This window comes from Nannospalax galili, unplaced genomic scaffold (assembly GCF_000622305.1).
Source record: "Nannospalax galili isolate Female #2095 unplaced genomic scaffold, S.galili_v1.0 scaffold886, whole genome shotgun sequence".
Taxonomy (NCBI): domain Eukaryota; kingdom Metazoa; phylum Chordata; class Mammalia; order Rodentia; family Spalacidae; genus Nannospalax; species Nannospalax galili.
The window spans coordinates 3,090,537-3,106,124 of record NW_008355971.1 but is presented as its reverse complement, the minus strand read 5'-3'; the positions used below and the strand labels follow the sequence as shown (position 1 = coordinate 3,106,124).

The window sequence follows — 15,588 nt, the reverse complement described above, 5'->3', positions numbered from 1 at the left end:
CGCAGCCAGCTCCTCGCCCCGCCGCAGCGCCTGTTGCAGCAGCGCCCGGCGGCCGCCCAGCTCGCCCTGCAGGATCTTGTGCTGCGCAAGCAGGCGAGCGGTGCTGGACAGGTCGTGCGCGCCGCCTGCGGTGCCCACCACGCCAGCCGCGCCGCCGCCGCCGCTCGTGGCCTCCAGGAGGCGCTCCTTGTCCCGCGCCCAGCTCTCCGCCTCCTCCAGCTCCTGCAGCAGCGCCCACAGGCTCCGGGAAGCCTCCAGCTCCGCGCGCCGCCGAGCCGCCTGCTCCTGCAACTCAGCCAGGCAGCCATGCACGTGGTTCACCCGGTTGCATATGACCTGCGGGTCGCAGGGCTGGTAGCCTTGGGCCATGGGAAGAAGATCCTGGGTTGAGCTCCCGGACCAAGAGAAGGACCTGCAAGCTATCTACCTACAGACCCTTGACTTCATCAGGTCACAGACCATGCCACGCTCTTCTCCAGGCAGGCTTCCGGACTCTGTCCACGTCTGGAACAAGCACTTTCCCTGGCCTCTCGGCCTCCTCATTTCTTCCTCAACCTGACTAGACGGAGATGCCACCGTCCATTTGGGTCTTCCTCATGAACTAGGGGCTCCCTGAAGGCAGGGCCTGGGGCTGTGGCATTACTGCACTCCCACCTTGCCCACCACAGGGTACAGGCCAGAGACAGAGGCTAGTAAATACAGTAATTTGCAACTGATTAATGGATCCCAAGTTTCTCAGATCTTTGAATTGCTTCAGTAGTGAAACTTCCCGGCCTTTAAGCCATGGTTCTGGGTTCTCTCTCTCCTCCTCTGTTGCCTTACTAACTAGATCTCTCTCTCTCTCTCTCTCTCTCTCTCTCTCTCTCTCTCTCTGCATTTCTTTGGTGGAGCAGAATAGAATAGACAGTAGCATGTGCCTGGAATCCCTGTTTCTCAGGAGGCTGAGGCAGGAGGATTGCAAGTTCCAGGCCAGTCTGGACTTCATAGCAAGACCTAGTCTAAAAATTACAAATTAAGCCTGGCCCAGTGGTGCATGCCTTTAATCCCAGCACTAGGGAGGTAGAGGCAGGTGGATCTCTGTGAGTTAGAGGTCAGCCTAGTCTAAATATTGAGTTCCAGGCCAGCTGAGGCTTTTGGTCTTTTTGAGACAGGGTCTCCCTGTAACCCCAGCTGGCCTGGAACTCACTATGTAGACCAGGCTGGCCTTGAACTCACAGAGATCTGCCTGTCCTCTGCCTCCCGAGTGCTGGGATTAAAGGCGTGTGCTACCACCCTGGCCTCAAAAAAATTTTAAAAGGGGTTGGAGAGATGGCTTAGCAGTTAAGAGTCTGGATGCTCTTCCAGAGGACCCAGGTTCAGTTTCCAGCACCCGAGATTATAACTGCCTGTAACTCTAGCTCAAGGGGATCCGACGCCCTCTTCTGGCTCCCACGGACACCTGTACACACTTGGTATACACTCTCACAGACACAAACACACTCATAAATAAAAATAAAAATAAATCTTAAAAAATACTTTAAGGGCTGGAGAGATGGCTCCGTGATTAAGAACACTGCCTGCTCTTGCAGAAGACCCGGGTTCAATGCCCAGCACCCACATGGCAGCTAATACTTGTTCATAATGTCAGTTCCAAGGGGGTATGATGCCCTCCTCTGACTTCCACCAGCATTGTGCACATTTGTATTTATACTCATAAACATAAAATAAAATAAACAAATTAACTTAAGTTAAAAGCCAGGCCTGGTGGCTCAGACATGTAATTTCAGCTACCTGGGAAACTGAAGAAGAGAGGGTCAATAATTAAAGAAACGCATGGGCTGCGGAGTGAATTCCAGGCTAGCCTGTGCAACTTAGTAAAACCCTCTGGCAAAATACAAAGTAAAAAGAGAAATGGAGAAATGGCTCAGCAGTTAAGAGCACTGGCTGCTGCTCTTGCAGAGGACCCAAATTTGATTCCCAGCACTCACAAGGCAGCTAAGAACCATCCATAATTCTAGTTCCATGGAATTTGGTGCCCTCTTCTGACCTCTGTGGGCATTGCAAAACATGGGTGAACTTACATACATGCAGGTAACACACTCATACACATAAAATAAAAATAATAAGCCATGGAGCTGGAAAGATGGCTCAGTAGTTAAGAGCACGGACTTCTCTTGCAGAGGACCCGGGTTTGATTCCCAGCACCCACATGGCAGCTAATAACTGTCCGTAACTCCAGTTCCAGGGGATCAGACGCCCTCTTCTGACCTCCACAGGCACTGCACAACACAGGTACACTTACACACAAGCAGGCAAAACACTCATACACATAAAACAATAAATAAAAATTTAAAAAATATTTTAATTATTTTTATTTTATGTGTATGCGTGTATTGCCTACATATAAGTAAGTGCACCTCTTGTCATGCAATGCCCATGGAGAACAGAAGAGGCTAGGGGTGTGGCTCAGTGGTAGGGCACCTGTCTAGAATCCCCCAGCAAGGGACTGGGGGTGAGGCTCAGTGATAGAGCACCTGCCTAGAATCCTTTAGTGAGGGGCTGGGGGCGTGGCTCAGTGGTAGAGCACCTGCCTAGCATGTTCAAAGTCCCAGGTTCAATCCCCAGTATAGAGGAAAAGGGGGAGGGGAAGGGAGAGGGGGAGGGGGAGGAAGAGCATACTCTGGACCAGAAGTGCATCAGGTATCACTGCTTCATCACCATGACAACACATCCCACACTGGCCCCTTTGTTGCATGCATAGTGCTACTAGTTGTCTCTAGGAACTGGAATCTCACAAGGAGAGGTCAAAGGAGGCCTCTAGGACATTTATCCCTAAGACAAAAGAGAGTTCCAACAACTTTCGGGTGCTATGATGTGGGTGATAGGGGTCTGGGACAAAATCAGAATCTCCACACTGGGACTTAGAAACTTCAATGTTTGCTTTTGGAGGGGACACAGGATCTCATGTATCCCAGAATGGCCTTGAACTTTCTATGTAGCTACAGATGATTATAAACTTCTGATCCTCCTGCCTCCACCTTCCAAGTGCTGGGATTACAGTCCTGCACCACCACATTCCATTCATGTGGTGCAAGGAATCAAACGCATGACCTTGTGCATGCTAGGTAAGCACCCTACCAACTGAGCCATAGCCCCAGCCCAATATTTACTCTTAGGAGGTAGCACAGTCCCAACAAGGATGAGAAACTCCCTCATGATCTTGGAAGCTCTGTGGTCTGTGCCTCAGTTCCTCAGAAGAGAAAGAAAAGGCTGTTGGCACTCAAAGCTGGCTGATAAGCATCAGAAAACTTGCAGAATTCCATCAGACAAAGCCACTACATGACCACAGTGTGGCAGAATAAAACCAAGCCTACTCCATAATCATTCCTGGACACAGACAAAAACAAGGTCACTGTGTAAACCCCAAGAATGACTACACATCCCCCTAGCCCAGCCAACATAAATAACTGCTATCATTAACTGCAAAAGCATCCCTCTGTTCACCCTAATGATTAAGATGCTCAGCCATCTGCCTCCCCCCCTTGATTGTTCACTAGACAGGATTTAAAATCACCTAGGAGGCAAACCTAGGCTTGTCTGTGAAGGTGTTTCAGAGAGGTTTAACTGAGGAGGGAACACCTACCCTGAATGTACTGAATGTAGGAGGTACTGCTCCAAAGGCTGGAGTCCAGGACTGAATAAAACAGAGAAGGGGAAAGGCACACCAGCATTCATCTCTCTGCTTTCTGACTGAGGAAGCACGTGACTAGCCACCTCATGATCCTGCTGCACTGCCTTCCCTACCGTGGACTATACACTCTCAAGTTCTTAAGTTGCTTTTTGTCACAGCAAAACACACTGCATTGAATCATTATCATCAAGCCACCTAACCTAAGCCCAGGTCCTAAGAAGACCTTCACGTGATGGGGATATAGCTCATGGGTAGAGCATTTGCTTACCATGGGCAAGGGCCTGGGCTCCATCTCTAGCACACACACACACACACACACACACACACACACACACACACAGAGTCTCGGGGCTGGAGAGATGGCACTGACTAGTCTTGCAGAGGACCCAGGTTTGATTCCCAGCACCCACATGGTAACTAACAACTGTCTGTAACTCTACTATTCAGTGGAATTGGACGCCCTCTTCTGACCTCCACGGGCATTACATAACATGGGTGCACTTGCATGCAGGCAATACACTCATCCACATAAAATAATTAACAACAATAATAATAATAACAATAACAATAGTAAAAGTCCCTGCTAACACTCTGAGATGCCTCATGGCTCTCTATGTATGCAAACAGCCAACGAATCAACTTAATATGACTACAGAGGGATTCTTGGTGGTCTTCTGCTAGAGGATGGTGACCCCAGAAAATAGGAACCTTCTAGAGTCCGGCTCAGTCACTTCACTGTCCAGCCCCCCTGACTTTCTCAGTCCTGTCTTCAGAGGGAGCTAGCTCAACTCTTGGTCCTGAACTGGGCACATAACATTAGTGTGGCCAACTAGAGGTCTGCATTTCCGAAGACCAGGAATGGCTGAGCAATGGAGATGGAATCCTTGGACCTTTGGTCGGAAGTATTGGGAGAAGGGCTGGAGAGATCGCTCAGTGGTTAAAAGTCCTTATTGCTTTGACAGAAGACCTGAGTTTGGTTCCCAGCACCAACATCAGGTGGCTTACAACTGCCTATAACTCCAGCTCCAGGGAACCCAATGCCCTCTTCTGGCTTCTAATAGCAATTGTAGTCACATGCACATACCCACACACAAACCCACACATACACATAATTTATTTTATTTTATTATTTATTTGGGGGGGTCTTTTTGAGACAGGGTCTCCCTGTAACCCCAGTTGACCTTGAACTGGTTATGTAAACCAGGCTGGCCTCAATCTCACAGAGATCCACCTGCCTCTGCCTCCCAAGAGCTGGGACTAAAGGTGTGTACCATCGTATCTGGCTATTTTATTTTTTCAATCACTTAAGTATATATGTGGATCTGTGCACACGAGTGCAGTGCTGGAGTTACGGGCTGCTGTGAGCCGCATGCTGTGGGTGCTGGGGATCAATGTCAGGTTCTCTGGAAGACCAGCACATGCTCTTAACCACTGAGCCATCTCTTCAGCCTCATAATTTTTTTTTTAATTTTAGGGGGCTGGAGCCATGACTCAGAGGCTAAGAGCACTTGATGCTCTTGCAGAGGATCTGGGTTCAGTTCCCACCACCCACATGCCAGCTCACAATTGCCTGTAACTCTAGTTCCAAGGAAACCAATGCCATCTAGCCTCTGAAGGCACCTGCGTGTACATGGTGCACATAAACTCATAGGCACATACACACAAATAAAATTTTTAAAAAGTTTTTTTTAAACTGGGCATGGTGGTGGATGCCTTTAATCCCAGCACTTAGGAGGCAGAGGCAGGCAGATCTCTGTGAGTTCGAGGCCAGCCTGGTCTACATAGCAAGTGCCAGGCCAGCTGAAAAGGTCAATAAAAAAGGGGTTTTTTTGAAGAAGTATTGGGAGAAAAGAGCTTATCTCCTTGGTCTGTGAAGCTGGTTGTAGACATGGGGCTGAATGATTCCATATTTATACCACATGGTGAGGGACTGCCTGGCAATTACACCATACACAGTCACTAGAAACAGAGTCTGAAAAGCATCACTGAGCGATTCCTGGATCCAATGAGGCCTGACGTCAAAACAGGGCTTCCTAGTCATTTTAGTTCATAAGTCAATCTATTTCTCTTGACTCCTTTGTCTGTTTGTCTGTTTGTTTCAAGACATAGTCTCATGCATCACAGGCTGATCTGGAACTTGCTATGTAGCCAAGGCTGGCCTTTGATTCCTGATCCTCCTGACTCTACCTCCTGAGTGCTGACATAACAGGCAAGTATCACCACCCCCAGCATCATTTTTCTTTTTCTTTTATTTCTTTCTCCTCTTTTTGTTGTTGTTGAAACAGGGTCTCATGTAGCCCAGGACAGCCTCAAGCTCACAATAATCCTCCTAACTTAGTCTCCCAAGTATACAGATGTGTACTATGCCACCTGGCTTCCTCTTGATTCTTTAAGCCAACTGAGTTGAGTTTCTAAGGCTTGCTCCTGAACAGTCCTTTATAAATTAAAAAAAAATTAATTTATATTTTAGGTGTATGAATATTTTGCCTGCAAGTATGTAAGCTCATCACATGTGTGCAGTATCTTCAGCGGTCAGTAGAGGGCACTGGAATCCCTGGAACTGGAGTTATGGACAGTTGTTAGCTGCTATCTTGGTACTGGGAACCGAACCCAGGTCCTCTTCAAAAACAGCCAGTTTTCTTAACCCCTGAGCCATCTCTCAAGCCCCTCCTGAAGAGTTTTTCTTTCTTTCAAAATTTTATGTGTATGAGTGTTATGCCTGCAATGTATGTAAGTTCACCCATGTCATACAATGCCCATGGAGAACAGAAGAGGGCATCGGATCCCCTGGAACTGGAGGTACAGATGGTTGTTAGTTGCCATGTGGGTGCTGGAATTCGAACCTGGATCTTCTGTTCAGTGCTCTTAACCACTCTCCAGCCCCTCCTGAACAGCTCATCACCTCCTGTAATGCTCATACATTATCTTACATACTTTTGTGATTTTATTATTTTTACAATTTAAATTTTTTTTATTTTTTATTTATTTTTGTCTTTTTGAGACAGGGTCTCCTTGTAGCCCCAGCTGTCCTGGAACTCACTATGTAGACCAGGCTGGCTTCAAACTCACAAAGATCTGCCTGCCTCTGCCTCCCAAGTGCTGGGATTAAAGGCGTGCACCACCACGCCCAGCTATTTATTTATTTTAAGTGTACGAGTGTTTTTATTCATGTAAGTGTACCTGTGTATGAATTATTTTTCATTTTTTATGTGTATGTCTGTGTGAATGTATGCCATGTGTGTGCAAGTGCTTGTGGAGGCCAGAAGAGGATGTCAGACACCCTGGGGCTGAAGTTACAGGTGTTTGTGAACCACCTGATGTGGGTGCTGGGAATTGAACTTGGGTCCTCTGCAAGAGCAGTACATGCTTTTAACTTCTGGGCCATCTCTCCAGCCTCTTATCATTATTTCAAATGCTGGGGATGGAACCCAGCATACTGAGTATGTTAGGCAAGCACTCAACCATTGAGCTACACTCCCAGCCCCTCACCGGGGCATTCTAGGCAGTTGCTCTATCACTGAGCCATGCCCCCAGCCCCTCACTGGAGGACTCTAGGCCAGTGCTCTACCACTGAGCCACACCCCTAGCCCCTCACTGTCGGGGGGAGGTTCTAGGCAGGTGCTCTACCACTGAGTCATGCCCCCAGCCCCTCCCTGGAGGATTCTAGGCAGGTGATCTACCACTGGGCTGCACCCTCAGCCCCTCACTGGGGGATTCTAGGCAGGTGCTCCACCACTGAGCCACACCCCCAGCCCCTCACTGGAGGGTTCTAGGCAGGTGCTCTATCACTGAGTCACACATGCCCCAAGCCCCTCACTGGGGGATTCTAGGCAGGTGCTCTACCACTGAGCCACAACCTTACTCCCCCACTCAAGGACTCTATAGCTGAGCTACATCCCCATTCCCTTGCACATTTGTTGCTGTTGTTCTTGCTGCTTTCTGATAGTCACTGTGACTGAGCTGTGAAAGGCTTAGCACCTAAGTGTTCAGTAAGGGTGAGGTATTACTATATAATCTCAAAGCAGAACAAAATTTAATGGTCCAGTTTAACACTCAGCACTGATGCCCCCATGACCTTTCTAACAGAGTGTGATCCTAGATTCTACTTAGACAGATGCCTCCAAGATCAGCGGCTTCCTTCCATCTCTTGGGTGTCATCTTTGCCTTTATTAGCACCCACCCTGAGAAACCCCATGCCCCCATGCCCAGACTCACCCTGCAGTTGGGAGAATCTCAGGGCTGCAGCATTGAGGGCCTCCACTCGCTCGCTCTGGGCTGCAATGTCCCCCTCCAGTAGCCCATGTTTCTGCAGCAGGTCATCCGCCTCTACCAGGTGCTGCCCACACTCCCGGGACAGCAGCTGAGTCTGCAAGGGGAGGGGGGAAGTGCTGAGCTCACCTCTCACATTGCCAGGGACCACTCACCTCTCCCCACACCCATGCCAGCCTCTGCTGCAAGACACCATTGTTCAAAGCCCTCATCTCTGTCATGGTCTCCTGGTGTTTGCCATCCTATGTCTTTGTGTCTCTCAGAATGTTTCCATCTCTCATCACCTCCGTGGTCTGTCTCTCTCTCTCTCTCTCTCTCTCTCTCTCTCTCTCTCTCTCTCTCCCTCCCTCCCTCCTTCCTACTCCCCTTTTTCTCTCTGCTTCCACCTTTCCCATCTTTACTCTCCCTCTATCTGTCTATCTGTGGTAGATATCTCTTTCCCAAACTGATTCTACCTAGGCGCTGCTCCCTGTAGCCAGAAATTTGCTTGCTTTCCTCCCTTTTGTGTGCGTGTGTGTGTGTGTGTGTGTGTGTGTGTGTGTGTATACATGTGGGTGGAAGCCAGAGGATAACTGCTGGGAGTTGGTTCTCTCCTTCCACCATGGGTCCTAGGGATCAAACTCAGGTTGTCAGGGTTTATGGCAGGTGCCTTTATTCACTGAGACATTGCTGGACATTTTTTTTTTTTGAGACAGTGTCTGAAGATGACCTTGAACTCCTGATTCTCCTCCCTCTTGAGTGTTGGGATTACAGGTGTTTGATGTCCTATCCAGTTTCATGTGGTTCAGGGAAAGAAGGGGGAAAAGCAGGACTTCCTGCACACTAAGCAAGCACTGTACCAACTTACCTACATCCCCAGCCATCTAACGATTCTTTTTAATCTCTTTTTCTCTCCCCACCCCCTGCGACACCTTTGTGCCAATTCTCAGGATCTGCATTAATTCCTGTCCTCCCAGAACCTGACCCCATTCTGTGACCCTCATCTGGTCCCCACCTGCATCTCCTCCATCCAGTCCACCATGTACACCATCTCCTGGAAGACCTTCTGCAGGGCCAGATTCTGCTCCAGTCGGGTCCGCCTAGCACCTACCAACCCAGTCAGCAGAGCCCACTGGCGCAGGACACTGTCACGCTGGGCTGCCACTCGCCGGGCATCATAGTAGCCTTCGGCTGCCAATGCCTGTGCCAGCTCTGCCACGCCCTGCACCCGCTCCTCGTAGGCTGCAATGTCTGCCTCGATGGCTTCGTGCTTCTTCATGGCTGCCTCCACTGCTGGCAGCTCGTACCCGAAGTTGTCCTGGGCAGTACAGGCCACAGACACTGTGTTGCTTTAGCAGTTCACCTGTTATTTTAACCCTGAATGACCCTGGAAATTCTCCCCCTAATCACCTTAGAGACCAGGTCCACCCTCTCTCTGATCCTAGAGACCAGCCTCACCTTCCCAGATATTCTGGAAACCAGTTCACCTTTCCCTGTTACCTTGGAGACCAACTCCATCCTCCCTGTTATTCTGGAAATCAGTTCCATCTTCTCCTGTTACCTTGGAGATTAGTCTCACCCTCTTTCAGTTACCCTAGAAATTAGTCCTATCTTCCCTTGTTACCTTGGAGACTAATCCCACCCACTTCCAATTACCCCAGGAATCAATCCTACTTTTTCACCTTGGAGATCAGTGGCATCCTCCCTGTTTAGTTAACTCTAGAGACCATCCCACCACTTTCAGTTGCCCTGGAGACCAGTCCTACCCTCCCTTGTTACTCTAGAAACCATCCTACCCTTCCAAGTTACTCTGGAGATCAGTCACACTCTTGTTATATCTCCAACTCAAAACTTGTTACCTAGGAAACAGTTCCAATCTTTGCATTTTCCTGGAAACTGGGGACCAGGCTTGGCCTATTCTGTTACTTGGGAGACCAATTCTATCTTCCTGAGTTATCTTGGACACCAGGAAAAAAAAAATTTCCCTCCTCACTTAGCCTAGTTAATCACTCCCCCTGTCTGAAAAAGACCAATTCTTCCCTCTCTACTAAACCTGGAGATCAACCTCTCTCTACTGTTACCTTGAAAACCAGACTCATTCTATCACCCACCAATTCATTAAGAGACCAATCACTTAGGACTCCCTTCCCATCCTCATCTGTCGCCTACAAGACAAATCCAACCTCCTGTTTGCCTTCCCACTCTCCCTTTTCCCCGGAGCCAAGCCCTACACCTTGTACCTGGGATACCAGGCGTTGGTTCTCATTCAGCCAGCTCTCCCTCATGGCCACCTTGTGGTCAAACCTTTGAGCCAGGAGTTCCAACTTTTCCTGTCGGATCAGCTCAGCTCGGAGGGCAGCCTCTCGCTCATGTTCTGCCTTTTCCAACTGGCCCCATGCCTGGAGGAAGACAAGAGGAGACACTTAGATTCCAACAATTGCCCCCAGTATAATGACCCTGGCCTTTCTGTGTGAGGCCACTCATGGCACCTTTAGGTAAATTAGAAAACATTCCTTCCTTGTGGTACTGCTACTGAGAGACTGTCAGCATAAATCTTCTACAGTGGGAACAGCTCCCTTGAATGATACCATGGTTTCTCTTTAATGTCCCAACCTTACCTTGTCGATGTCCCAGATGCCACAGCCTTCCCGGGGCACAAAGAGGCGGCGGTTGTGGGCACGCAGCTTGCTCTGGATGCTAAAGAGCAGCACCTCCAGGTTTCCCTTCTCCTGAAACCTACAGAGGTATGAGCTCAGAGGCCCTGTCCCACACCTTCCCCCTCCCTCCTCCAGAGCCGAGTCTCACTTGACAGGCTTCTCCAGCGTACAGTAGGCTGTGAAAGCCTGTAGCTGCTGCTGTACCCCACTCAGAGAGTTGGCAAACTTCTGGTTGCTGATGAGGCCCACTGTGCGGTGAATCCAGGCCAGCAGTTCTGCTGCCAGCTCCTCGTAGCGTTCTATGATCTTTCCCACCTCCAACACCTGGTCCAAGACCTGACCCAGCAAAGGAAGGCAGGCAGGGTCAGCTTTGTTTCTCCAGGTACAGGCACAGGGCTTGGCACTGGCATAGAGGGAGGGTGGGCAGCATTGATGGTTCTGGGCTTCAAGATACAGAACCTCCTAAGCCCTGGAGGGGTTCCTAGGCATCTACCCTCCTTGGCTCCCACCTACCTTCCCAATCCGCTTTCCCTCCACAGCCAGAGCTTTCATCTTGGAGAAGTAGTGGTAGAAAGAGACCACATAAGTGATGATGGACTTCTCATCGGGAGCCTCCATGTTCACATCTGTGGGAAAGGTCAGGGTGGGGAGCAGGATGGAGTTTCTTACTAGCTGTGTGCCCTTGGGCAAAATCATCTCTCTAGCCCTCAGAGTTTTTGTTTTGTTTTGTTTTGTTTGTTTGTTTGTTTGTTTGTTTGTTTGAGACAGGGTCTCCCCATAGCCCCAGCTAGCCTAGAACTCCCTATGTAGACCTGGCTAACCTTCATCCCACAGGGATTCACCTGCCTCTGCCTCCCGAGTGCTGGGGTTAAAGGTGTGCACTACCATGCCTGCCCCTCAGTTTTTTTTAAAAAAATCCTCCAGTGGGGATTTAACACACAGGATTAAACAGTGTATGACATAGAACCATAAAGAAATGATCTGTTTGAATTTCTTTTTTCAATTTTATTTATTTTGTAGGGGAGGCACGCCGGCTACAGTGCAGGAGTGAAGGTCAGAGGACAACCTGTGGTTCTCTCTGTCCACTCTATGGGTCTGCAAGATCAAACTCAGGTCATCAGGCTCCAAGGCAAGCACTTTTAACCACCAAGTCCTCACTGGCCCTATAATTATTTCTTTTTAAAATTACGTGTGTGTGTGTGTATGTGTGTGTTCTGTGCACATGAGTGCAAATGTCCACAGAGTTCAGAGGCATAGCCTCCCCCTGAATTGAGAGTTATAGGCAGTTGTGAGATGCCTGATGGGGGTGTTGGGAACTGAAGTTGGATCCTCTGGATGAGCTGTATGTGCTCTTAAGTGCTGATCCACCTCTCCAGCTCCCTTATAATTATTTCTTGAATCTCACTGTTCTATTAGTACCTACCACCTCAGAACTCTTGTACATGCTCCTCTCACTGCCTGGATCCCATCCTCTCTTCTGTGTGCACAATCTCACGGTTCAACTCATATTTCCTCACATAAACTTTCTTCATTCTTCACCCAGCCTGGAGCTGTATCATTCTTTCTCATAACACTGTGTATGCGTGTGTGTGCATATGTGTGCGTGTGTATGTGTGCATGTGGTATACATGTGTCTGCGTGTGTACGTGCGTGTGTCTGCATGTGTATGTTTGCACGGGTGTGTGTGTGTGTGTGTGTGTGTGTGTGTGTGTGTGTTTCTGGGGACCAAACCCAGGGCCTTGCACTTGCTAGGCAAGTGATCCACCACTGAGCTGCTCATGCCCAGCCCTCAAAACAGTCAACCATTTCCTTCTCAGATGGCATCAGAAGTTGTAAAGATGTGACCAAGCCATTGACTGAGCCCCATGAAGACATCTATGCCGGTTCTTCATGGTTCCTGCCATGCCTGGCACACAGCAGCAGCTTAGGAAATGCCCACTAAGTATATGCATGCTGTGTGAGGTTTGACACCAAGGACTAGGCTTCAGAGGTAGAACTACATGAATCTCAGCTTAACTCTTTCTTACTATACGTTCTAAGGAAATGAACCTAATTTCTCTAAGCCTCAGTTTCTCCACTGTTATGGTGAGGACAATCCTGATCCCCGCCTCCCAGGAAACATTAGAAAGAAAAAAGTCAGGTGCGTGGTGCACACCTGTAATCCAAGCACTCAGGAGGTAGAGATAGGAGGAGCAGGGATTCAAGGATAGCCTCAGCTACATAGCAAATTTGAGGCTAGCCAGAGCTACATAAGACCTTGCCTCAAACAACAAAAACACAAAGGAAAGAACAGATAACTGCAGAGGCACACAACACATTCTGGTGCTGTTGGAATGTACTCACTGAACATATATATATTTGTTTGGTTTTGTTTTGAGACAAGGTCTCACTATACAGCCCAGGATGGTTTTAAACTTATGATCCTCCTGCCTCAGTCTCTGAGTGCTGGGATTACAGCCATGTGCCATTGCATCCAGCCCACATCGTCACTGCCTCATGAAACTATATTACAAGCTGGGAGGGGTGGTGCAGGCCTTTAATAGCAGCACTCAGGAGGCAGAGGAAGGCATATCTCTGTGAGTTCAAGGCCAACCTGATCTACATAGTGAGTTCCAGGCCAGCTGGAGCTACAAGAAAAGACAAAAAAAGGAAAGAAAGAGAGAGAGAAAGAGAAAGGAAGGAAGGAAGGAAGGAAGGAAGGAAGGAAGGAAGGAAGGAAGGAAGGAAGGAAGGAAGACTATATTACATATCAGACCACTAAGCACAGAATACAGTTATCAGAGGCAGGGCAGAAAACTTACAGAGACTGAATTCTAGGGCCATAACATCCTGTTTGCTGCTTTTCAGCATGTGTTGGTTGTGACGGTTAGTTTTGTCAAGTTGACACAACTAGAATCATCTAGGAAGACAGTGTCAATGAGAGACTGTGTACACTGGGTTTGCCTACAGGGGATTGTCTTAAGTAAGTTAACTGCTGTGGGAAGACCCAGCCCACTGTGGGTGGCACCATTCCCTAGGCAGGAGGTCCTGAACCATGTAAGAGTGGAAAAATGGAGCTTATGCACAAGCAGCAAGTGAGCATTCATGTGTTAATGTCTCTTTGCTCTTCCATAGGAATGGGATGTTGTAAGTTCTGCCACTGTGACTTCTCTGCCATGATGGAATGTGACATGGAATTATGAGTGGAAACAAACCCTTTCTCTCCTAAGTTGTTTTCATCAGAGTATTTTATTACAGCAATGAAATGAAACTGAACACAGTAAGTGTCTTCCCTGAGCCTTCATTTCTGTCACATTAAAACAGAGTTGATGGGCTGGGATATGGCTCAGTGGTAGAGGGCTTACCATGGATGGAAGAGGAGGATGAAGTAAGGAATAGGGCTGGGGATAGCCAGAAAGTGGGGAAGGAGCTAGAGGTGAGGGCAGAGTTGCTGGGGGTAGATACAGAGTGAGCCAAGATAGAAAAGGGGTTATATATGGGGTGAGGGAAGGGGATAGGAGTAGAGACAGAAGCCAGGCCTGGTGATGCAGACCTGTCATCTCAGACACTTGGGAAACTGAGGCAGAAGGATGACAAGTTCAAGGCAACTTAGTGAGGCCCAGTGTCAAAACAGAAAATTAAAAAAAGAGAATCCCCCAGTGAGGGCCTGGGGATGTGGCTCAGTGGTAGGGCACCTGCCTAGAGTCCCCCAGTGAGGGGCTGGGGTTGTGGCTCAGTGGTAGAGCACCTGCCTAGTAAGTGCCAGGTCCTAGGTTCAATCTCCAATACCAAAACAAAAAAGAATGATGTTGAGGTGAGGTTGGGGTTGGGGACAATGCTGAATATTGGGAGAATGGGTCAAAGAGGCTGGGATTGGAAAGAAAATGGGGTTTGGGTAAGACAGTTTAGGATAGGGTTGGGGAAAGACGGGGTGATGAGAGAAAGGGTTCCATTGGAATGAGGTGGGGTGTGGTTGCGGATGGAAAGAGGAGATGGGATGGGAAGGGGGAGGAACGGAGATGAAGAAGAGAAGGCTTGGGGAATGACCATGGAATCTGATGTGGTGCTGGGTGAAATGGAGTTATTCTGACACTGGTGCTGGGAGGAATTCAGAGACGGGACCAGATGGGGCTCACCTTCAGGGTCCAGCAGACGTGCCAGTCCCAGGTGCTGTTCAGCCGTGCGGAAGGCTCTCTGCAGGTTGTAGTTGGCGTTGGACTTTGTGAGTTTGCTGAAGTCCACCAGATCGGGCCTGGGCAGGGGCACAGAGCAGGCAGGCAGCAGGCAGGCTCCAGGGCCAGTGGGCAAGCAGGCAAAAAGACATCCTTATCTGAGCCCCACCCAGACGAGGGGCACAACCCAGCCAAGGAGGAAAGCTGTGTGTGTGCGGAGCTTGGCAGCATGTGCCTGGGACATGCATTGTTAGTTATATCACGTGGACAAGTGACGCACACGTATCTTGTAAACACGTGTGCATTTGCCACTGGGTCAGCCTGTGTGCACAGGCATGTTGATGGCACCTGACTGTGTGAGTCTGTGAGATAATCATCCCACAACACAAATCTGTATTGCACTGTGTACCGCATGACAGTACATGTATGCATAGTGCACACATGTCTACTCAGCTGCAGTTATAAATAGCTTTACATCATGGTCAGGGCACATATACACATGGTGCATATGTATTTACTCAGGTGTACTAGTATACAATGGTTTTTGTTTTTGTTTTTGGTTTTGTTTTGGCCTTTTTGAGACAGGTTCTCCCTATAGCCCCAGCTGTCCTGGAACTCACTATGTAGACCAGGCTGGCCTTGAACTCACAGAGACCCGCCTGCCTCTGCCTCCCGAGTGCTGGGACTAAAGGCGTGCGCCACCATGCCTGCCTGTGCCACCACACCCGGCTACAATTTTATATATGGTCATGATACACATGTCTACTCGTGCATTTATATGCAACATTATACAATGGTTGGGGCACATGATGTATGGTGCACCAGTATCTACTCGGGTGTATTGATCTTATTTTTTAACCTA

General features: G+C 48.8%; 1 protein-coding gene across 1 annotated transcript in view; it reads right to left on the bottom strand.

Annotated features, from left to right (window-relative positions):
• The window catches only part of Sptbn4 (spectrin beta, non-erythrocytic 4), a 106,101-nt gene that overhangs the window by 63,513 nt on the left and 27,000 nt on the right, over positions 1-15,588 (bottom strand). Inside the window, 8 exon segments of the mRNA XM_029556578.1 lie at positions 2-359; positions 7,886-8,036; positions 8,934-9,236; positions 10,159-10,317; positions 10,537-10,654; positions 10,724-10,911; positions 11,089-11,201; positions 14,691-14,806. Coding sequence (XP_029412438.1) covers positions 2-359; positions 7,886-8,036; positions 8,934-9,236; positions 10,159-10,317; positions 10,537-10,654; positions 10,724-10,911; positions 11,089-11,201; positions 14,691-14,806 — 1,506 coding nt within the window.